The sequence below is a fragment of the Kalmanozyma brasiliensis genome, assembly GCF_000497045.1.
Source record: "Kalmanozyma brasiliensis GHG001 unplaced genomic scaffold PSEUBRA_SCAF16, whole genome shotgun sequence".
NCBI lineage: Eukaryota > Fungi > Basidiomycota > Ustilaginomycetes > Ustilaginales > Kalmanozyma > Kalmanozyma brasiliensis.
In genome coordinates this window covers 14213-36766 of record NW_015961955.1, presented here as the reverse complement: position 1 = coordinate 36766, position 22554 = coordinate 14213, and the positions used below count along the sequence as shown (strand labels likewise).

General features: G+C 59.1%; 9 protein-coding genes across 9 annotated transcripts; 5 read left to right on the top strand and 4 right to left on the bottom strand.

Moving 5' to 3' along the window:
* Nucleotides 1–390: 390 nt before the first annotated feature.
* On the top strand, nt 391–1899 carry PSEUBRA_001840 (uncharacterized protein; the record flags this gene model as incomplete). The annotated part of the gene is made up of 1 exon (XM_059464710.1): nt 391–1899. The coding sequence occupies one exon, from the start codon at nt 391–393 to the stop codon at nt 1897–1899; it is 1509 nt and encodes a 502-aa protein (XP_059321204.1).
* A 272-nt stretch (nt 1900–2171) lies between these two features.
* Nucleotides 2172–5132, bottom strand: PSEUBRA_001839 (Threonyl/alanyl tRNA synthetase, SAD; the record flags this gene model as incomplete). Its single annotated transcript, XM_016435042.1, has 1 exon — nt 2172–5132. One exon carries the CDS (start codon nt 5130–5132, stop codon nt 2172–2174), a length of 2961 nt encoding a protein of 986 aa, XP_016293416.1.
* A 592-nt stretch (nt 5133–5724) lies between these two features.
* Nucleotides 5725–6423, top strand: PSEUBRA_001838 (Ankyrin repeat-containing domain protein; the record flags this gene model as incomplete). The annotated part of the gene is made up of 2 exons (XM_016435060.2): nt 5725–5832; nt 5905–6423. The coding sequence occupies 2 exons, from the start codon at nt 5725–5727 to the stop codon at nt 6421–6423; spliced, it is 627 nt and encodes a 208-aa protein (XP_016293415.2).
* A 133-nt stretch (nt 6424–6556) lies between these two features.
* Nucleotides 6557–7831, bottom strand: PSEUBRA_001837 (protein of unknown function DUF1767; the record flags this gene model as incomplete). The annotated part of the gene is made up of 1 exon (XM_016435037.1): nt 6557–7831. The coding sequence occupies one exon, from the start codon at nt 7829–7831 to the stop codon at nt 6557–6559; it is 1275 nt and encodes a 424-aa protein (XP_016293414.1).
* Nucleotides 7832–8279: 448 nt separating this feature from the next.
* PSEUBRA_001836 (Sodium/calcium exchanger membrane region) lies at nt 8280–9749 on the bottom strand (the record flags this gene model as incomplete). Its single annotated transcript, XM_016435035.1, has 1 exon — nt 8280–9749. One exon carries the CDS (start codon nt 9747–9749, stop codon nt 8280–8282), a length of 1470 nt encoding a protein of 489 aa, XP_016293413.1.
* A 681-nt stretch (nt 9750–10430) lies between these two features.
* On the top strand, nt 10431–12356 carry PSEUBRA_001835 (uncharacterized protein; the record flags this gene model as incomplete). The annotated part of the gene is made up of 1 exon (XM_059464740.1): nt 10431–12356. The coding sequence occupies one exon, from the start codon at nt 10431–10433 to the stop codon at nt 12354–12356; it is 1926 nt and encodes a 641-aa protein (XP_059320784.1).
* Nucleotides 12357–12651: 295 nt separating this feature from the next.
* Nucleotides 12652–13555, bottom strand: PSEUBRA_001834 (Ribosomal protein S8e/ribosomal biogenesis NSA2; the record flags this gene model as incomplete). Its single annotated transcript, XM_016435044.1, has 2 exons — nt 12652–13431; nt 13547–13555. The coding sequence occupies 2 exons, from the start codon at nt 13553–13555 to the stop codon at nt 12652–12654; spliced, it is 789 nt and encodes a 262-aa protein (XP_016293411.1).
* Nucleotides 13556–14022: 467 nt separating this feature from the next.
* On the top strand, nt 14023–14984 carry PSEUBRA_001833 (Yip1 domain protein; the record flags this gene model as incomplete). Its single annotated transcript, XM_016435063.1, has 2 exons — nt 14023–14714; nt 14810–14984. The coding sequence occupies 2 exons, from the start codon at nt 14023–14025 to the stop codon at nt 14982–14984; spliced, it is 867 nt and encodes a 288-aa protein (XP_016293410.1).
* A 402-nt stretch (nt 14985–15386) lies between these two features.
* Nucleotides 15387–22272, top strand: PSEUBRA_001832 (PIGA, GPI anchor biosynthesis; the record flags this gene model as incomplete). Its single annotated transcript, XM_016435058.1, has 3 exons — nt 15387–20662; nt 20815–20905; nt 20983–22272. 3 exons carry the CDS (start codon nt 15387–15389, stop codon nt 22270–22272), a joined length of 6657 nt encoding a protein of 2218 aa, XP_016293409.1.
* Between the last annotated feature and the right edge of the window lie 282 nt (nt 22273–22554).

Genomic DNA, 22554 nt, shown 5'->3' with positions numbered 1-22554 from the left:
TTCAAAACACGTCTCGTCGGTGCAGCTGAGACAGCTCGATTTTCGCTTCAAGGGTCCGTAGTTAGATCGTCATCAGCTGCCATCCAAGGTAAAAATCGACCTACCCTCTCAGAAGTCACATTGTGATGGCTTGGAAGCAAAGGGTGCAGACCTGCGTGCAGCCCACTGAGCCCATTCTACAAGGACTCTGCTGCTTGCTGCGCAGCGCTCGAGCCTCTTTGGCTCTAATGAAGCATCAGTCTTCGCTCCTTCCCTTTCTTCTTCGAGCATCGAAGTGATCATTCTGGCCCAATCCTATGCAGACGCACACCGTCGTTTCTGAGGCTGGAACCATCCTGAACCTACTCGATCTTGGTGGCCATCGCCGGCCCACTATTCCTGCGCGTCGCCATGCCTCGCCATCGCCATCGACCCTACCCTTATGGCGGTGGCGGAGGCGGCCGCCGCTTGGATGGCGCTAGTAGCAACAACTATGGTTCCAACAATCATTTTCGCCCCAAGCGCGAAGACGACCTTGTTTGTTGCACCTACTGCCAGAGGTCGCTTCCTCGGTTTCGTTTTCCTTCCAAGGCTCTCATTCGCTACGACAAGAGACTCGCAAAGCTCGCAAGGGGCGAAAGTCCAGCGACGATCAAGGTCATGTGTCACGACTGCTGCCGCGATCCCGGTGCAGCAATCTCGAACGCCGCCTCGTCCAGAGCCGGCGAACGTATGCCAAAGTCCGAAGATTTCAAACCTGCAATTCCTCTCGGCCCGGAACGTCGAGGACAGTGCACAAAGTGTTGGCTCGAGTATCCTTTGATCCTGGATTACTTCCCACAAGGGGATACACGCGACAATGCCGCAAATCGTCGTGCTTGCTGGCCCTGCCGAAGGAAGGAGGAGCTGATCGACGAAGGCTTCGACGCCGCCGAGGAGTCTGAGGGCGAGATCCGGGTCTGGGAGAGCGACGACGACGAAGAGATGATGCCGATCCAGCGTATCGAAGACCAGCCTTTAGCCGTCCAGCAACGAGCGACGGAAGCTCGTAAAGACTTCGCCAGTCTTACCACCAAGCTGCTTTCGGCTCGATCTCTGGTGCAAAAGCGTCGCATGCGCGGTCGCTTCGTCCCCAGCCGTGCGCTCCTCCTCCAGCAGAGGCGGGACAAGGCTCGCGAACAGCACCGACACGTACAGCGCATGTCCTCTCAGGAGACAGAGGAGCGCAATCGCTCTCTACGGAAGGATCACGGCCCTGTAGACGAAGCCGACTCCATGCACCCGGACGCTCGACAGTTGCTTCAGATCTTTGAAGACATGGACTTTACCCTGCTAACCCTCAAGCAGGATGACGATTTCCAGTCCTCGCTTGCAAGCGTAAGCCATTTGGCTCAGCAAGACGAGGAGGTGGACGAGCTCGAGGATGATGACGACGACGACATTCCGGCATGGCATCTTACCGAAGCCCAGAAACGAGAGCGATTGGAGAGACTGACCGACCGAGAGGCGGACCACGAGCAGGTCTTGCGCAGTAGTCGTGCTCAAGATGGTTTATCTAGAGTCAAGATCGAGGAGCGCATCACAAGTGATCTGCTCCATCATTACCAAGAGCACATCGTTGGCGCTGGCCCTCTCCGCGTCCAGAACCATCGCCCGGACCTGCGCGCCGCCGAGCCGACCACCTTCGACATGGCCTGCCTACTGAGCGCCTTGGAAGCAGCCAGCAGCTCCTCATCTTCGTCTGCCTTGACGATGGCTTCGACTTCTTCCACCAGTCGAAGCTCTGCTCTGGCTTCCACTTCGGCTTCTGCGTCGAGCTCGACCGCCACCTCGACCAACGACCACGTTGCCACCCCTACAGACGAGCGGCCGTCCAAGCGGGTCCACTTCGAAGTCTCAGAGACTCGAGCGTACTGGTGATCGCTGTACAACGTCGGCAAAAGCGATCCATCCAGAATCCGCCCGCTCTGAACACTGAACCATCTCGCCCCCGCTCCGCAGCGCTGTATCATACAAAGCACCAATCATATCCATTCCACAGAGCACGTCAATGTATGCCAGTCCCCACGCCCGCAATCTCTATGTACGGTACAACACTCACACTCGCGCCTGAGGCTCAGCTAATGTCACTCGTTTTCTTCTCACCCATCGTGTGTTGTTCTAAACGGGATCTCGATTGCTCTTCCGACTCTTCACTGGAGGGGCATGCCGCTCTCGCCGCACCTGAGCATCCAAACTCTCTTAGCGGCCTCGACGGCGTCCTCCATGGCCTTGCCGCCCATCTCACCGACACCCTGTGCGCTGTCCGCTTTGCCGCCGGCCTTGCCACCGACGTGCTGGACGCTCGTTTCGACCCACTCCTTTGCATCGAGCCCTTTCTCCCGGTGGTGCGTGGAGACGTAGGCGACGTGTACGACTTTGGCCTTTGCCGCCAATCCATCGGCCACCGTGGCGCCGGTAGGGTCCAGCTCCTGGCTGAACAGGTAGACCGTCTTGTCCGACTTCTTAGCGAGCTGCAGTGCGGATTGCAACGCCTTCATGTTGGCGCCCACCTGCATTTCGGCGATGAAGTAATCCGCGTTGGGGTTTTGCTTAAAGTGTCCCTCCACCGCGGTGGAAACCGCCTTGGTGTCCGCCTTGTCCTTGGCCTTGAGACCGGTATCGAGCTTCTTGCGAATGGCTGCAAAGCGCTCGTTGAGTTTAGCCTTGCGAACGACCGAGATGTCCATCACCGCCAGCTGCGTACCGAACGTCTTGAGCGCGACATCCTTCGCCCCCTGCTCTTGGATGCCATCGATCTCGCCCAGCTTGGCCTCGGCTTCATCCGCCACCCGCGTCACCTCCTTCGCCTCCGCCCCGGTGACAGCAATGATTCGTCGAATGCCCTTGGCGATGCCGCTCTCCTCGGTGATCACCATGCCCTTGATCTCGCCCGTCGTGCGCACGTGCGTTCCACCGCAGAACTCCACACTCGTCCCACGCCACTTGGTGTTTTCGAGGTCCGAAGCGATGGTGTCCAGATCAAACTCGAGCGTCACCACTCGCACAGGATCCGGGTAGGCCTCGCCGAACACAGCGCGCAGCCCGGGGATGCGCTGCGCCGTCTCCAGCGGCATCTCCTTCGCAAACACCCCCACGTCCCGGCGGATCCAGTCCAGCGAGATGTCCTCGATCTTGGCCAGGTCAGCAGGGGAAACGCCGGATTTGTGCGAGAAATCGAAGCGGAGCTTGGTTGGCGCGACCAGGGAGCCCTTTTGATCGATGTGATCGCCGAGAATCTCGCGCAGGCCGAAATTGAGGATGTGCGTCGCCGTGTGGTTCGACTGCAGCGGTCCGCGGCGCGATGGGTCGTACGAGACGGTCACGGAGTCGTTAAGCGACAGCTCGCCCTTGGTCAGGTGACCGATATGCAGAACATACCCCGAGAACACCTGGGCGTCCTCGATGACGAACTCGGTCTTGCCGTCGATGACGATGCGACCCGTGTCGGCCTGCTGACCACCGCTCTCGGCGTAGAGGCAGGTGCGATCGAGCAAGATACCAAAGTTCTTGGCGCGGTCGCCAATCTTGGAGGTCGCATCGACAAACGCGTGGTCCTGGTAGATCGCCTTGACGGTCGCCTGGACCGTGTCGACGCCGTACTTGAAGTCATCCTGCGTCTTGGGCACGGAGTCGTCCTTCTCGAGATGACCCAAATCGTGCACGTCAAACTTGACCGCCTCAGCCTCGCTCTTCTTGCCGCCTGCTTTAGACACCTCCTTGCTCTCCGCCTGGGCCGCCTCGAACTCCTTTTCGTTGACGCCCAAACCCTGCTCCTCGGCCATGATGAGCGTCAGATCGACAGGGAATCCGAACGTGTCGTAGAGCTTCCATACGTCGCCACCGCTCAGCTGCTTCTGACCGGCCGCCTTGGCTTTGGCGGCGTACTCCTCGAACAGCTTCTCGCCGCGATCGAGCGTGCGCGCAAACGACGCCTCCTCCTCGTCGAGGATCGCCTTGACATCGTCGACTTTCTTGGTGATTTCCGGGAAGAAGTGACCCATCTGGTCAACGAGCGTCGGCACGAGCTGCGAGAAGAACGAGCCGATGGGCACCTGGAAGTACTTCCTCACATAGCGAGTACCCCTGCGTAGGATGCGGCGCAGCACGTAACCGCGACCGTCGCGGTCGGGCACACCGCCGTCCGAGATGGCAAAGGTGAGCGTTCGAACGTGGTCGGCGACGACACGGTAGGCGGTGTCGATGCCGTCCTTGTCCTCGGCGCCGAGCTTGCCCGTGTAGGCGCGTGCACCGGTGAGCTCCTGGATCTTGTTGAAGATGGGCGTGAAGACGTCCGTGTCGTAGTTGGAAGGCTTGTCCTGCAAGATGGAGACGAGGCGCTCAAAACCCATGCCCGTGTCGATGTGCTTGGCGGGCAAGGGCCGCAACGAGGCATCTTCCTCGCGGTTGAACTGCATGAAGACGTTGTTCCAAATCTCGATGACGTTGGGGTCGTCCTTGTTGACGAGGTCGGAAGCGTTGCGGCCGCCGATGCGGTCGTAGTGGATCTCGGAGCAGGGACCGCAGGGACCGGTAGCGCCCATCTCCCAGAAGTTGTCCTTGGCGTCCCCAGTGAGGATGTGGTCCTCCGCGACACCCACCTTGAGCCAAAGATCGCGGGCTTCCAGATCAGGTTCGAGCCCCTGCTTGGCATCGCCCTCAAAGTAGGTGACGTAGAGACGGTCCTTGGGCAGACCGTACACCACGGTGAGCAGCTCCCATGCCATCTCGATTGCCTCCTTCTTGAAGTAGTCGCCAAAAGACCAGTTGCCCAGCATCTCGAAGAAGGTGTGGTGGTAGGTGTCCTTGCCGACGTCGTCGAGGTCGTTGTGCTTTCCACCGGCACGGATGCACTTTTGCGAGTTGACGGCGCGCTTCATGGAGCCGAACGACGAGTTGGGATCGGCAACGCCGAGGAAGATGGGCTTGTACTGGTTCATGCCGGCATTGGCGAAGAGGAGCGTGGGGTCATCGTAGGGAATAGTGGAGGACGAGGGAACAAAGGTGTGTGCGCGCTCCTTGAAGTAGCCGGTGAAGGTGTCTCGCACCTTGGTGGCAGGCCAGTCGCCGAAGCGAGAGGTGGTGGCCGACGTTTGCGGGGCGGCCTCGGTCATTGTCGGGAGGGCTTGCGCGCGAGAAGAGCGGGTGGAGGTGGTGCTGTATCGAACAGAGCTGCTCTTTCGGGTCGCGGGAGCGATGCCGTATGCGAGGCTTCTAGGTAGAAGAGTTCTCGATGCTGTAGTGAAGAGGGGGGTCGTGTACGCTAGTCGAGGAGGAGCCAGTCTTGTCGTAGAGAGGACTGAAAATGAGCGTACGATGCCGGGAGCCAGAAGGTTGCAGGCACGAGCTGTTTGCATCAACTGGGTGATCGTTTGCTTTGCACTGCGAGGGATGTGGAAGACCGTCAAGAGAAGATAGCGATACGCTGAGCTTTCTTTTCGCTTGAGCTGTGCTTCTTCCTCTGTGCGCTGCGAAGAATTGGTGTTGGCGTCACGTGTGTGACTCGTGTGCAATTACATAATGCTTATTAGTCTCAGTCTCGAAGACTCATGCACGCATATGCAGAAGCTCACTCAGATTCAGGGTCCAATACTCCTTCCTACGGGCTCGAGGTGACATGAGAGGTATGATTGCCTTGCCACTGCTCGCTGAGCCGAGCTTTCTCCCCACCATCTTCAGACTGCAACGACATTACCAACCTAAAAGATGTCAGACAACGTACCCGAAACGTCTTCTCTGCAGGAGCATCCCTCTCCGACTCGCCCACAATCCGTCTCGCAACTTCCCGATGCCGCCATCGACCTTGCCAACCGAGTAAGAGCCACCTGTTCCCAGCCCAGCCTTCCTCGCTCATGACCCAGACTGACCTCTATCCCTCGCTCGTAGATGTTCGACCTGGCCCGTCGCGGCGACCCCCTCCTTCTCACCTACCTCTCCGCCGGCCTCCCACCCAACCTCACCAACAACCGCGGCGACACCCTGCTCATGCTCGCCTCGTACCACGGGCACGCCGAGCTTGTGCGTCGAATGCTGCAGGAGATTGCGACGCCTTCGGATGTCAATCAGCTCAACGGGCGTGGTCAGAGCATCGTTGCGGGTGCCGTGTTCAAAGGATACGACGAGGTGGTGCGGGTGCTGATCGAGTGCGGCGCGGATCCGTGCGCGGGTCAGCCGAGTGCCGAGGAGTGTGCGAAGATGTTCAATAGATGGGAGGGAGAGGGTGGATATCAGGAGCTGTTCGAGGGCGCATCGGGCAGGGGCTCGGGTGGACAGGAGGCCAGACCCGCGGTGGAGGACAGGGAGATGGAGAGGCGGGTGCCGGGTGTTGGGCTGCAAAGGGCCGAAGACTCGGAGCAGCAGGAGTCTCCAGATAGCTCGCGACCGCCGTTCCACGCCGAGCGATGATCCAATAGCACGATGCCATCAACTTGGAATGTGTTTGCGTTCAATTCGTGTGGGGTGAGGCCGGTGCTATACGTACGAAGACGGCTAGGTGAGCCAAGCCCGTCCAATATGGAGAAGCGCCCCACTCCGGCTTTTAGTCAGAATCGATGACGATCGGTTCAGCCCACGAGTTGCTGGCGCCCGGTTTCGTTTCTCCACTGCGCTCGGACTTTCGCTTCGTTTGCGCGTTCATCTCTACGTCCTCCAGCCCAGCAAAAGCCTCGTCCGGCACATCGGCAAACACTTCGTCATCGCTGTCGATGATCGCGATGGGGTTCTCCTGTGTCGCGCTCGACTTGACTTGGGTGCGAGAGTTTGCGTTTGAGCTCTGCATGCTGTCAGGGACGACGAGGGTGGCTCGTTGACGTGCGGCTGCGGGCGATTGTGGTGCCGCCGAAGTCGTCGCTCTGTTGCTATTGGGAGGGTTGAGCTTCGTGTTCGCCGTTGCGCCGGTGCCTCTGGAGGTAGAAGCGACCGCCATCATCTCCTGTTCCGCCTCCAGCGCCGCCAGCAGCGCGCTCTCATCGTCGTCAGGGCTGAATCCGCGCTTCTCCCTGGCATTCGTCCCACTCTCCGCGCCTTCAGGTCCTCGAATTGGCCTCCCACGCGGACCACTCTCGTCCTCCTTAGGCTTGCCCAGCTGAGCGCGAAGCCTCTCGATCAGCTTCTCCTCCCAAAAACTATCCTTCTCATCCACCGCCCCGCCCTCCACACCCACCGTCTGGGGCGTCAACAACGCATATCCGTCCTTCACGTTCACGCCCTTGAGCAGAAGCTTGGCTCCCATCCTCGTGGTGTTCATGTCCAGACCGGGTATGCGTTGCAACTCTATGGCCGTTACCTTCTGCCTCCCATCTGAGAGCTCGAGCCGCAGCATTCGACGGGGAAAGACCGTCGTGCCCATGACCTTGTCGTCTTCCTGCGCTTGGAAGTCCGCCATGTGATCCGCACTCGTGGCCGCACCTTGCGTCTTGGTCTCCTCAGCGAGCGAGGTGTTCGGATCCACGTTCGATCGGCGCATCTCCCTCCGCGCCTCTGCGATCTCCAGCTGCACAGATGCGGAGTGACCGATGTCGAGCATGCTCTCGATTTGGACGACTACCGCTGCACGGCCTGCGTCGCCGATCTTTGCCGAGCGCAAAGCAGCGGTCAGACGGCTTGATGAAGCCGAAGATACCTCGGCAAGATCCGAGTCGAGCAGGATCTGTCGTACTGCCCGCGCAAGCTGGTCTGGTGTGCCTGCGCGAAGAGATGCATCGCGTTGGCGGAGTTCATTGACACAGCGGGTGAGCCAGGTGGGGTCGACATCCAGAGTTGGGTATCTTGCCGAGAGAAGCCGCGTTACTGCTGGAGGTACTTCGTTCGACATCGTAAGCTGTGTGAGGGGTTGGCTACATCCTTGTCGGATGTGGTGGTGTGAGTGACGGAAGAGCGGAAGGAAGGTGCGGAATGGTCAAGAGGTGAAATGAAGTCGAGAAGAAACTGAGCCGAGCGCGCTGCCGATTTCGGAAAGTAACACTTTTCGACACGCGACTCAACGCTTTCGACGTCCCGCTTGACGACGCTGATGTGGTGTCGAGATGACGCCGACACACAATTGACTAACAGTACGTCGAGCCATTCGCAAGCTGGTGTCAGTCTTAGGTAGAGGTAAGGGCTCGGGCATTGCTCATGCTTGCAGGCTGGCGGCTGCGCAGCGAGATTCGTCGGCAGCCACCTCCGTCTCAAAGTGGATCATGATCAAGCACACAGACGATGTGGTTACCGAGTTCCATTGGACGGAGTGAGTCTACAAAGTACAATGTGAACAGCGCCCATCACCGCTTGAGAACGGTGAATTCGGCGATGAGGAAGGCAAAGTAACCGAGCAGCAGCAGTGCGCCCTGCCACCGCTGTCCGCCGGTAAAAGCTATCAGCACCAGAGACAACGAGGCGACCTCGAGCAGCACGAACTCCTGCCACTGGACGCTGCTTGCTGCGAACCGATGCTGATCCGGCAATGTGGCTATTGACGCAGGGACCGAGACACGATCGTGATCGAAGATGAGCGAGACGCCAAGACAGAGGGTGAGGAGGAAGATGTTGCTGCCCGCCGCGCCGGCCATGAGGATGCTGCTTGCGCCTCGGGCGACGTCATCCTCGGCCTCGTCGTGAACGGATGCGCGGCGAGCGAGGCTCGGTCTGCGGATCGCTGCAGGTCGAGTGGAGGGAGCGGCGGTGCGAAGACCAGCCATGACGCTGAGGAACTTTTCCGGTATGGTGGTCGCAAAGGAGAGCACGGTGAGGCCGAGGACGGTATCCGACAGATGGACGAGGGAGGCAATTTCGAGGATGGAGTGCGAGAGGAGGTAGCCTGCGAGGGAGAGCAGAAGGAAGCTCAGCAGGAGCTTGCGCAGGCTGCGGAAGATGGCAGCGCGTCGTCGCTGAGCTAGTCGAGTTGCGAGGTTGGAAGAGGTGGCGGATCCGAGGAGCAAGGGAGTTCGTTCGATGGCGGCCGAGGTGGCGGTTCGGTTCTGACCTCGTCGTCCAGCTGCGCCGGGGGTGCGTCTTGGAGGAACGAAGGAAGAACCATCGCTGTCGTTGCCAAGGGTGGTGGTGCTGGCTGCCGAGCTGATGGGAGCGGATCGATCGTTGCCTTGGCTGGACAAGCTGCGGTTGTCGTCGTCACTGCTGGTGCTGCTGGATTCGCTGTCGGATCCTTGAGGAGCGGCTAGCATGCCTCGACTGATAGCCCACGACAGCCCAACAAAGTAGAGCACGAAAATGACGATGAAGCTGACGCCGACCACGTTCTCAAAGAGTCTCTTGCTGGAGAGCTTGGCGTCCTTGTCGGCATGCTGGATCTGCACCGCACCAACGAGGAGGAGCACCAAGGAGGTGATGGCCGCTTGAATGATGGCGAAGCGCTTGGAGCTGTCATCGAACTTGACCGCATCTGGCGCGAAGAGGATGCCCAAGGAGAAAGCGCCCAGGATGTTGGAGATGGCGGACCCGACGACGTTGGCGATGGCGAGGTTGGAGGATCCATGCGCAATCGAAGCGACTACCACCACAAGCTCCTCCCATTCGGCACCGGCCGTGAGCAGCGCTATGAGGGTCGGACTGATACCGAGCTGAGCTGACAGCTGCGATACTTGACGAATGAAGCCATCTGCCGCCTTTTCTAGTAACAATAGACCCGCTACAAATACACTCGAACTGTAGATCAAATCGCCTTTGCGCGAGTCTGGCTGTAAAGGTGGCTGTGCTGGATCAGTCACTCGTTCGGGTGATCCGATAGCGACCATATTGGGGAGAAAGCTGACCTGCAGCGGCGTGGTTCGAGAAAAGGAGGGCTAGCTGGCCATGGCGATTGGTGACTGTCCTCGAGGAGATGAGATGGATGGTGTTGGTCTCTCGAAAAGCCCGTGCGTCTACGGCTCCCAGTCACATGGACTCAGCCAGTCAAACCCGCATCGCAGCGTGCAGCTATCGATTCTGATTGGGGAGTGGAGGCTTTGAATTTGATTTGTGCTGCAGGGTTTGCGAGGCAGCAGCTGCACACCGAACAGAGCGTTGGTACGCGGCGCGGTCTCAAAATACCGAATTTGGCGAGTTTCTTCGAGAAATTTCAATCTGCGCTCTAAGAAGCTCAAAACTTTCCAGAGCAGCGCTGCCTGTCCGTCGAAAGGGGCACCCGATGCACTTCAAACCAACACCAATCGATTCAGCCTTCCCTCCTTCTTGACTTCTAGCTGCCCTTCCCTTCCTATCACCAACAACGACTGGGCCGCTTGCGCCTCTCTTATACATCTCTGGAGGGAGCTATCTCGACCGTCGTCAACCACAGCAGCTGCGCATCGCCAGATTGATCGGCGCGTTCGTTTACTCTTCCTAATCGACCTTCCTTGGATGACTCGATTCGCCTGACGCAAAGTAGCCGCTGATCCTGGCTTCACACAGCGCAGCACTGCCTTCAACATCGACACATGATGGCCGACCCGTACTGGGCTGCTGCGGGCCCATCAAGACCCACAGCTTCTAGCTTCGTCACGGCTCCTGCGCCAACCTTGGCCAAGAAGAAACGAGGTCGCTTCTCCGACCCCAGCAAGAATGCATCGATACCTTCCATCATCAACCCACCTTCGCCAGAACTTGTTCCGCGGCATTCGTCGAGCGCAAGTAGCTGGGGCATCGAAGACCTCTCCGACTCGGATGGCGACTACGACTGGCCAACGCCATTGCATCTTTCGACCGGCTTCACTTCAGGCAATGCGGCTACAGCCGCCAGTCCAGACTTGGATCGTGACGAACTTGCCAGGTTCGCACGACCTTCCAAGCGAGTCCATCTCGAAACACCCGAAGATCGACACACCTATGGCCAGATGGCCGGACTTCAAATCGACTCTTCTACTCTGGCCGCTTCGTTACCGAACTCGACTTCATTTGGGCGTCCCCAAGGGGCGAGGATGAACAGCGGCGTCGCAGGGGCGTTCGGTCTCAGCGCCTCCTTGGCGTCGGCTTTTGGCGCTGGTGCGGAAGGACTCACCTCCGCACCGAGAGTACCGCCATCGAGCCCGACCAAAGCCGACGCAGTCCCCTCCTCCTTTGGCGTATCCGCATCGCCACTATACCAGCAAGCCGTAGCTCCCGCACCTCCAACATCGCCCAGCTTGGCCGACAGCGGTCTCGCTCCACCCTCCTCTCCCTTGCACTCGCACAGCTTTGATGGATCGGCTACCTCAACAAGTCGCCCCTTGCCGGCTGATCTGGAGGACAGCGACATGAGGTTGCGCAGGGGTGTGCCGTCGAGCTACGAAGTCGAACCCGATCGCATCGTCGTCACCAGTCTCGACGACACATCCTCCTCCGAAGGCGATGGCTCCAGCGAGGCGGATGGGCAAAAGACGCCAGATGCAGACACATCGACCGAGAGCAAAGACTCTTCCTCCGACTTTGTCATCAACAACGAGCTCATGGAGAAGCTCGAAGCGCACAGCAGGGCCGTGCTCACGGGCACGTCTGATCGAGACAATGCTGCCTCCAACTCTCGGTCTGGTGGTGCGTCAAGCTCGTCGAGTCGAACTCGACGCTCGGGGAGGAGATCAGCAGGATCAGCTGTCCCGAGCTTGGGGTCGCTTCTCAGCAGCAAACGACGATCAGCAGCGTCCAGCCCGGGATCATCAGGCTATGCTTCCCCGATCAACGCAGAAGACGCAAGAGGAGCACTCATACTGTGGAAGGACCCTGAAGAGGTGCTCAAGTCGACTTCTGCTGCCACTATACCGTCGCCGCTCAAGCCCAGCGACCTGGCTACGGTGCCCGAAAGCGGTCCCGCTCCCACCAGCTTCATGAACCAACCACCGGTCTCGTTCCAGTCGGGATCCAGCTTTTCAGCACCAGCGAGCAACAGCTCCAGCATGTTCGGTAACACCATCCCCAGTCTGTCGGCAATCCCCGGCATGGCCCCTCTGCCGTCCCCTTCGCATGCTGAGAGCCCACTCTACGCACAGCAGTCGTCCTTGTCTAGCTCGTACTTTCCCGAGCCTTCGCCACTGGAAGCTCGCTTCTCCGGCCACGCATCGCAGCATGTCCCGCAAGCGTTCGGGGCAGCATCTACATACCCAATCACGCCTCCAGGCTCCCACGATGGCCCCTCGTTCGGTCATGGTCCATACCCGGCATCTCCTTTCCATGGCGCACCGACACCTTCGCCCTTTGGTAGCGCGCATCAGCAGTCGCTGCACCACTATGGTCACCACCACAGCTCGCATTCGCAGGCCACCACACCGACGTTCCACCCGCACAGCCCGTCAGCACACCAGGTTCATCAGCATACCCACGCCGCGGGAGCCCAACCGATCGATCTGTCCGGCTGCTTTGGGCCCGCCGAGGAGATGGACCTCGACAGCTGAAGGGCATCAGTCCGAGTTCAGGTCACACCGAGCACCGCATCCGTTACCCGCATTGTTCATCGCATTCAGTCGCCGCATCTTGAACAGTTGTTGTCTAGCAGAAGACCGTTTCAGACGGCACGCCACGCATCTCGAGCGCCCAATCACACACAGTCAAAGTCACCGTTACCACAGACCCGCTTGACTCGCTTCTGATATGTGAGATGCAAGTTTGATTGAGACGCAGTGCCGGGGAAACATGACGAGAGAGAGATGCTAGTGTACAACAATATAAACAAACCATTTAGAGCAAGAATCAAGACGAAAGGAGGAGAACCGCGTTGACGCAGCCATCGTTCTCCGGGTTGTTGGTGACCTGGGCGTACTTGCCCCAGACGACCTTGCCGGTGGTGGTGGTCATTCCGAGCTCGGAAACGTTGACTTCGATGATCGTACCTTTGGTGAGAACGCCGAGTTGGGTATAGAGCGGACTCTGGGGGTTCTTCTTTACGCCGACGATGGGGAGATTGAACGAGGCTTTGAGTTCGGGGTGGGTGACGTGGGCTTTGTTGTATCGCAATCCCATGGGTCGGATGAAGCGTTCGAGCTTGGGGGGTTTGCGTGTGAAGCTCTCGCCAACGAAAGTGGGTTTGGTGACCATCCTCTTCCAGCCTTTTTGCTTGCGTTTGCCGGTTTTGATGACCTTGAATGCCTCGTCTTCGGCGATACCGCGCACCTGTGGCAACGGCACCGAGTAGCGTGCCGCCTTGTCCTTCCTCCTCTCCTTGACTGCCGAAGAGAGCGCCTTTGCATCCTTTTGCCCTTCACGATCGAGCAGATAGGTGGGCAGCGCCTGGTTGGGATCGGATGACGTGGATGCCTGCTTGACATCGCGCTCCTCGTGCGCCTTGAGCGTCTTCTTCATCTGGATCTTTTCGTTGCGTCGCTTCTTGTTGAGCATCTTGGCCTTGAGACCGGTGACCTTTTGAGCCACAGCCGAGGCCTTGTGCACCTCACGAGCGGCGCGCTTGCGCTGACGCTCCTCATGATCGAGACGACGACCGTGTCGACGGATGTGCTCTTCGATGTAGTCGTTCTGTCAGAGATAAGGCAGTGGCGATCGAGTCGAAATCGAGAGGTGGCAATGCGAGAAGGTCAGCGAAACGTCACGATGATCGAAGGATGTGCTATGGGAACAGCATGATGCTTACCTGAGGCATGTTGGCGAATCCGTCGGTGTGTGTCCAGAGCGGGTTGGTGAGCGGGATGAAGGCAGCAAAGGGTTGGATGGCGTTGAACTCCACCAGTCCAAAAAAGTTGGCTCGAACCGAGCTGGAAATTTTCGAGAGGAGAGAAGCGCCTCAAATTTCACAAAGCTTCAAAGCGGGGTCCAACAGGGCTACGAAATTTGAGGCTCGGTTGGGAGATTTATTTCTCGTACGAGACTGTGCAGCGTGACGCGACCTTTGGAAGAAAGCGTGGCAGTGAGGCTCAGACAGGTGAGACAGCGGAATGCGCTTGGATCACCTCTTCTTGCCTCGCAACCAACCAACACCTTCGTCGTCCTCTTTGTTGGCATCGCAGCACCTCGGACCAAACAACGGACAGCTCAGCTCAAGCTATCCGAGCTTCAGTCAACACATCCACACTCGAGCAGACCCGCGCCACACCGGCCCAGTTGTTCCCCATGTCGGCCATTTTTGACTCCTCCTCACCGTACGGCTACGGCGGCGGACAAGCTTCGGGCTCGAAAGCATCACAGGCGACATCTCCGGGTCAAACAGGCAACCTCGACTTCTACAGCAGCGGCAACACCGCCAACAACCAGTTCTCGTCCTACTACTCCTCGACAGGCGCAGGACACGATGGGTACGCAACAGGCAGCAATGCACGCCCATCCTTGGAAGGCAACATGTCCTCCTCAGCAGGCTACGCACCGGGCTCGGCAGCACACGCCATGATGAGCTCGCAGATGGGCTTCTGGTCCGCTTTCGGCACAGGTGGCTTCCCCGACGAGCCACCGCTCATGGAGGAACTCGGCATCAACATCGGCCACATCATCGACAAGACCCTGACCGTCCTCAACCCGCTGCACAGCTACTCGGCATCGCACGCCAAAGATGCACACATGATGGACGACGCCGATCTCGCAGGTCCGCTGTTGTTCTGCTTCATCTTTGGCATGACGTTGTTGTTGGCGGGCAAGAGTCAGTTCGGTTATGTCTACGGCGTTGCGCTGTTGGGAGCCGTCAGCATCTATACGTTGCTCAACCTCATGAGCGAAAGTGGCATCGATGCACATCGTGTTGCGTCGGTGCTCGGATACTGCCTGCTGCCGTTGTGTATTCTCAGCACCGCAAGTATTGTCGTACGATTAGAGTAAGTAGCCCCGCGACCCAACGATGATGTACAGCGTTTGCGTTCCCTTGTTGACCCTCTCCCTTCGCTTCGGCCCTATTTCTCGCGCTCGACAGCTCCTTCATCGGCTACATCGTCTCACCGCTGTTCATTTTGTGGTGCTCAACGTCGGCGTCGGGCATCTTTGTGTCGATCCTACGGCTGTCGGAACAGCGTCTATTGGTAGCTTACCCCGTCGGTCTCTTTTACGCCTGCTTTGCACTCCTTAGCGTCTTTGACGTGGGCCAATAAGTTAAGCTTCAATCAGCGCTCCCTTGCTGTTCACGACCCGGAACACTGGCCCTGGTTGCACAAGCTTCTGCATTCTTATTTGACTCACTGCATCACGCAATTGCACATCGTCTCACTCGATCAGTATGCGCGTCAGCTTCTGGTGCTACCCGCTTTGTCGAGCACTTGCCTAATGGTGTCTGTGCTGTCTCTGCCTTGCTAGTGATCCTGTGCTTTGGGTTGAGCGGCGCAAGGCGAAATGGCCGAAAGCTTTGGCGCGAAAACGAGAAAAAAGGAAAAGTTAAAGCTGAGAAAAAGCATTTTGGAAGAAAAGCCAAGTTGGATCTTTCTTCCCTGCCTCGTTCCTCGTTCAACATCATCTTCACCACCTTTGACGCTCCTCGACCGTCCGCTTTGACGACGATGGTCAAGGCCAAGACGGATCCGGGCGCACCGGAAGCCGTGCTGCAGCTGCTGGCGCACATCGAGGCTGTCCAGCTGGCAGAGCAGAGCGACGCCTCGTCCAGCAGCAACACCCTCCCACCTCTTCATCTCGATCGACCGTTGTCGTTGCTGCAGCAATGCCTGGACCTCACCTTGGAATCGCCAGACGAGCTTTCGGCCTCTTTCAAATATGGTCTTGACGCCCTTCGACTCTGGGCATCACACATGGCCAGCCAGCTTTCCAGTCCGTCGGCGTCCAGCTACGAGACAAACACCAAACAACGCCTTCTTCCACAGGAACACCAGCTCAGTCTCGCCGACGTCATCTGGTCAGCATGTCATTCCGAACGCACTCAGGTGTCCTCTCGCTCCAAGGCCGTGTTCGAGGCTGTCATCGCATTATTCGCTGCCATTCATGGATCGCCAAGCAAGGACTCGCAACGTCCACCAAAGACGCCTTTGCCGTACCCACAAGACAGCTCCTTCCTCAGCACCCTTGTCGAACGGTCGCTCTCCCAACTGGAACGCAAACAGTCTCCTATCGTGCTCGAGGTCATCATGGCCAAGTATGGCTCGGCTCCTTTCCTCGTCACTGCTCCAGGTGGTTCCACTTTGGCAGACTCGGACATCTACGATCGAATGATTCGCGGTCTCGGAACGGTAGATGGCGGCGCGAACAGGAGGTCGCGACTCGCACTCAGCTTTCTTGCGGCGAGAGCAGAAGACTTGAAGTGTCAGCTTTGGCCCACGCCCAAGGCGGATGCGGTGGACAGCTCAGACAGCACTTCGTGGCAAGCATGGGTCGGTATCTGGAAACAAGCTCTAGCATCGGCGTTGAAGAATGGAGGCGAACGCTTGCGGTCAGGCCTCGCATCCTATCATCTTGCCTCGCTCTTCGACCTCGACAGACGCATCTTTCCCACGCTTCTCGACAGCTTGATAGCTGGCTCAACAACCCACGACGAGATCAACGTCGAGAGCGTCTTCCTCGTGCTCCGCATCGCAAAGGTACAAGGCCTCTGCCGCATCGACACCGCACCCGACTTTGCGACCGAACAACGATCTGATGGACAGCCTGCACAAGTGGTCGTGCCCGCTGTACTGCTCAAAGACTGCATCTTGGCAGCAGCGAGTGAGCTTCAGATCTCGGCACTCTCGTTGGTCATCGAATCCAAGACACCCGCTGCTTCGCTTACGTCGGCCGAGTTCGATGTCCTTCGCACCTTCTTCCCCTACAGTCTCACCATCACCAATGCAGCCGCAAGAGGTGAGCTGCGCGGCTTCTTTGTCAAGCTCTTGACTCGTCTGCGCGCGAGCACCTACGCCCTCGCTCGGGACATGGCCAAGATCACTCGCATCGACGAAGCAGAACGATATCCACAGGAAAAGGAGAAGCTCGCTGCCATGCAGGCATCCCTCGATGCTAGTCGCAGCTTCTTGGAATGGATGGTGCAGCTCATCCGCGCCACGCTCCATCCGGGTGCCTCGTACTCGGCAAGCATCACTGCGCTCACCTTCCTAGACCTCATCCTAGAGAGCGGCGTCGACTCGAGCTTCACCCACAACGGACAGCAAAAGGCAGGCGACAACGCTCTCAGCAAAAACGCAGGCATGTCGCTCAACAAGTCGAAGCAGGTCTTCTTGCAAGAGTTTCCCTTCAGCATCGACATCATCACGCCGTCGCTCGTCAAGCTGCTGCTTGCCTGCTCCGAGATCTCGTACGACGACGTCCAAGCACGCGCTCTCACGATGCTGGCGCGCTGTCCGGCTCCGCTAGCTGGTCTCGAGGCGGCCGACGTGGCAGCGCAACGCATCCTCGGCCGCGCCGCTGAGCTGCTCACCAGCACAAGGGACTTTGAGTGCGCCGCCGCGTCCAAGTTGATCCAGCTGTACCGCCAAATCCACATGCAACAACTCGGACATCGACCTGCCCCCCTGCTCACCTTGGTTGGTGGACAGCAAGATGCTCCTTCGAGACCCTGCGCTCACCCAACCCTGTCGTTGATCTTCGACCTCTTTGACTTTCTCGACTTCCATATCCGGGTCGCGGAGGACGCAAAGATCCTGGAGGCAGCCAACTCGCATCCACTTCACGGAACCCTCGTGACGCTGCAGGAGCTTTTTGCTTCCATCTCGATCCACTCGCTCGCTCCCGCTGATCGTTCGTCGTTCCGCGAGGCCGTACTTCGAGCCCAAGAGCTCATCGACCGAGTCTGGCAGGTCACCAAGGCAGTGTTGTGCAACTCGGCGCCAGAAGGCAGCACCGAAGCCGAGACCACGGACGGCACTGCCAACGGTGCCAATGTCGGACTCGACCAGCCCGCCTCGCACGAGACTGCGCTGGCGATGCAGGTAGCCGACGACGATGGCAAGGCAGCGCTGATGCAGCCGCAGGAAGAGTCGATGGCGGGTCCCAAGCATCAGGTGATCTTGTCCTACTCGTGGAGAGGTATGAAGGAGGCCAGTGCTCTGTTGGGTGTCCTCGTCGCCGTCACTCTGGCCTCGCCTCCTTCGCTCCGCGGCAAGAAAGGGGCGGAGACTGCTTCGATGCCACAGGGAAGCGAGATCTGGCGCGAGATCTATAGCGTGCAGGACATCGAGGCGGTGGGTCAGCGATTCAGCATGTGGCTCACCCAAGTCCGCCATCGCGGCGCCTTCAGCACCATCTACCCAGCGTACTGCAACGCCGCCTCCGCTATCGTGCGGTCCCAAGCTGCCGACATTGCTGACCTCCCACAGCAGTGGATCACCGCCTTCCTCGATACCGTAGCACTGTCCGGTTCTCAGCTCAGCATCACCCGCCGCAGTGCCGGTATCGGCTACGCTGTGCTTGCGCTCGTCAGCGCGCAGCCGAACAAAGCAGATCCTTCGGTGCTCCGCTCCACTGTCAGCCGTCTCATGCAGATCGCAACGCAGGATTCAGCGCAGTCCGTCACGATGCCCGTCGCATCCATCCACGCCCTCAACATCCTGCGCGTGCTCGTCATGGACGGCGGCTTGACGGATCACATGTCTCCGTACCTCGGCTCGCTGCTCGAGCTCACCATCAGCAAGTTCCGCTCTCGCTTCTGGGGCCTTCGCAACGTATCCATGATGCTCTTCTCGTCGCTCAGCATCAAGATCTTTGGCAGCAGGAACACCAACAAGGACACCAAGGACGCAAGGATGCCGATCGACGAGTTCTTTGCCGCCTACCCGAATCTCGATGTGTTCCTTCGCGGTGTGCTTGGCGAGACGGGAACAGCGGATGCAGGTATGGACGAGGGTGCCGAGTCGAGCCTGTTTGCTGTGGTCATGCTGTTGAGTCGTATGCAGGCACCCGAGGACGAGCCAAAGAGGAAGGACGATGCCGAACGCATGCAGGTCTACCGCACGCTCCTCTCGGCCTGCCTCGCAAACAAGGTTTGGAAGGTGCGAGAGGTGACGGCTAAGGCGTATGCCGCTTTTGTGCCTCTCAGGACCGCGGCGCAGCACGCAGCTGCCATCCTGGACACGGTCGAGTTGCGCTCGCAGAACGAGTTGCACGGCAAGCTGATGCTGGTTCAGAGACTGCTCAAGAGCGTCGCGGACGCGGAAGCGCCTACGACGGCATTGGCGAACGACATGGCAGCGCTTTCGGAGACGCTGATGGGGAACGCAAGCAAGCTGCTCGAACGCAACCGATGCGCCATCACGCAAGCCGCCTTCCTTGAGGTGATCCAGACGCTCGTCGGGCTCCGCGAGGCGGCTTTCCTCGATACGGCTTCGCATCTGCTCCGAGTGGTAGCTGTTTGGATCTCGATGCTGATGGCCGACATCGAAAGGTCGGCTGTGTTGGAGAAGCTGGTGCGCTCGCCTGGCGGACCTGCTCTGCTTGGGGTCTCCGTGAGGCTTCAACTGCAGGTGGCTGCGGGAGGTTCGGCGAACGAAAGCTTTCTGGATTGCTGCACGCGGTTCGTCGCGAGCGAATCGTCCGATGTGCGCATCGCCTGTCTGGAGGCGCTGATCGGCAACGATGGAACCGACGCTCTCCAGGAGTCGTGTCGCAGGCAACCCGACCGCGTTGCTACCTTCGTTCGCAAGCTCCACGCTGCTGCGCAGGACGAGGGGGAGGGCATCTGGCACCGCGTCCACTTCGCCGAGATTCTGCATCAACTTGCGATTCGGAACGACGCTGATGGTGCTTCCTGGCTTCAGAGCGCCTTCTCGAATGGAGATCTGGTCTCTGAGGCAGCTTTCGTCGCTCGACTCGTCAAGAGCACCGTCTGCGTGCCCCTGCGCGAGGCGCTTTTGCCTTACCTTTCCGACCTTTGCAAGCTGCTGATGCACAGCGCCACGCAAGCTGCAGGCTCGGAAGCGGTGCTCCAGCAATGGTCGTGGGCGGTGACGAGATGCGCCGACGAGTACGCCTCGGTGCAATCGCGCGAGGCGGCTGTCGAATCTCTGCGCGTTCTCGGATCGATCCTCTTCCCGGCAGCCCAGGTAAAGCTGTCGCAGACGCAGTTCCATCGTGCAACATCCTCTGCGCTGTTCAAGGCTCGTATTGCCGCCATCGACCTGCTAACGGATGACGATGAAGAGGTGCGGGCCGAGGCGGCTGCTTTGATCGGGGAGACCATCTCTGCAGGCAGCAACGCTTCGCCGCGCGCGCAGCTGACGCAGTGCGAAGCCATGCAGCAGATGGCTCGTCGAGGCGGCGCCAGCCCGGACGTGTCCACAGATCGAGCCTGGGCCTGGATGGCAGCCTTCTACGCCTCGGACGACGACGACGCCTTCTGGGAGCGTCACGTCTTCACCCAGCTCTTCCCTTCCTCGAAAAGCATGGACAAGCTGTTCGAAGAGGCGCTCGCCAGCAGCACGTTGCTGTTCGCCGAGGAGAAGCCGAACCAGTTCCGCGATCCGGAAGCGACGCTGCGCCGCGCAGCCAGGTTTGTCGATCTCGTCTCGCTCGAGCCCGAGGAGCGCGCGCGGTATCAACAGCGGACGGCGAAGGATCTTGGTCGCCTCGCGCAAGCGCTGGCGGATGGCGCTGGATACGATACGGTCGCTACGCACGTGCTCGCCATGCGGCTGCTGCTCGCGAATCACGCACTTTCGGAGGCTATCGGGACATCCTCGGCGGAAGCTCAAGAGGCGGTTCAGTCGATCGTGTCGAGCCTAGGCATTGATCTCTCGTCCATCGAGTCGCTCGATACATTTCAGAAGACGGCGTCCGAAGGTCAAGAGGAGGCGGTCGCCTCGGCGGACGCGAGCGCTCAGCCTCGCTACAACATCGCGTGAGCTGTCATCCCTGCCCCTCTTTCCTACCGAGCTTACGCTCCACGCTCGAGCATGCATCATCTACTCTTAGCCAGAAATGACAGGCTGACAAGCTTCTTCAATCCTCTTTGGTCTGAACTCCCCTCGTGTGATTTGGTGCGTCCTGCAGGATGGTGTCCGACTTCTTCTATCCGAACGTTGGCGGTGTCGAGGGCCACATCTACTTTCTGGGCGGCCGACTGCTGTCCCTCGGGCACAAGGTGAGTTTCCCGCCGAAAGATACTCGAAAATCATGCAAAGCACTGACAGGGTCCTCCTACATCCCTCTGTGTGATAGGTCATCGTGATCACCCACTCCTACGCTCCCGACCGCACTGGCATCCGCTACCTCTCCAACGGCCTAAAAGTCTACCACGTACCATACCACGTCATCGCGCGTCAAGACACGCTCCCCAACTTCTTCGCCTTCTTCCCCGCCCTCCGCTCCATCCTCCTCCGCGAGAACATCCAGATCGTGCATGGACACCAAGCACTATCCTCCATGGCGCACGAAGGCATCCTGCACGCGCGCACCATGGGTCTGCGCACCATCTTCACCGACCACTCTCTCTTCGGGTTTTCCGATACCGCGTCGATCCTCACCAACAAGCTACTGCGCTTTGCGCTGGCCGACGTCGACGGAGTCGTGTGTGTATCGCATACGGGAAAGGAGAATACGGTCTTGCGGGCGAATTTGGATCCCAGAAAGGTGAGCGTTGTGCCCAACGCAGTGGTCGCCGAGCATTTCCTGCCGGAGGAAGGGACAGTGGAAAGGGGAGGGAGGTTGACCGTGGTCGTGCTGAGCAGGTTGATGTATCGCAAGGGTATCGACTTGTTGATTGCTGCGATCCCGCGGTTGTGTGCGACGCATCCGGAGCTGCACTTTTTGATCGGGGGCGACGGGCCGAAGCGGGTGGAGCTCGAACAGATGCGTGAACGATACCTTCTTCAAGATCGTGTCGAGCTATGCGGTGCGGTACGCCAGGGTGATGTGCGGACTCATTTGACGAAAGGATCCATCTTCCTCAACACGTCGCTCACCGAGGCCTTCGGAACGGGCATCATCGAGGCGGCGTGCTGCGGGCTGTTCGTCGTGTCCACGCGCGTGGGGGGAGTACCCGAAGTGTTGCCGCCGGAAATGGTGCGTCTGGCCAAACCGGAGGAGGACGATGTAGTGCAAAAGATGGACGAGGCGATCGCCTACGTGCGCGCTGGCAAGCATGACGCGAAGGCGTACCACGAGGCGGTGAAACGCATGTACTCCTGGACAGACGTGGCGAAGCGGGTGGAACGCGTGTATGAGGACGCGATGCAGGGGAAGTTTCCGAGCAAGAGCGAGAGGTTGAGGCGGTACTACGGGGGTGGTGTGGTGGCAGGCAAGATCTTTGTGATCATTGTGGTGGTGGATATGTTGTTTTTGATGGTGTTGGAGTGGTGGTTGCCGGAAGGAAGGGTGGATCGGTGTCCGGCGTTCAGGCCGAGGCATTTGGGGATGGGAAGCGGGGAGAGGGCGGGAAAGGAGGAAATGGTGGTGGGAGTACAGCTGCCGGAGGACGAGGCGAGGGATCTGGAGCAGCTTCTCTCGTAGTCACCACTTGCTGGCTTCTGCGCAATCGATGCCACCATTTGCTGTGTTTGCGTTCATGGTGTTGCTGCGAATGTTGCTGCGAACGTTGCTGATGCTGACGCTGTCCGTGGGGTGGCAAGCCCTCGTGCGATCACCGCTGTCCTCGCAATCGGCAGCCCGGTGCCCAGGAAAGATCTCGACCTCGCGTCCGGCTGCAGGAGCATCGCATCGATGTGGCGATCATTCTCTCTGCCTGTCCAGACGAGACAGTCGCGAACACCGTTCTCCTGCGCGGTGATCGTC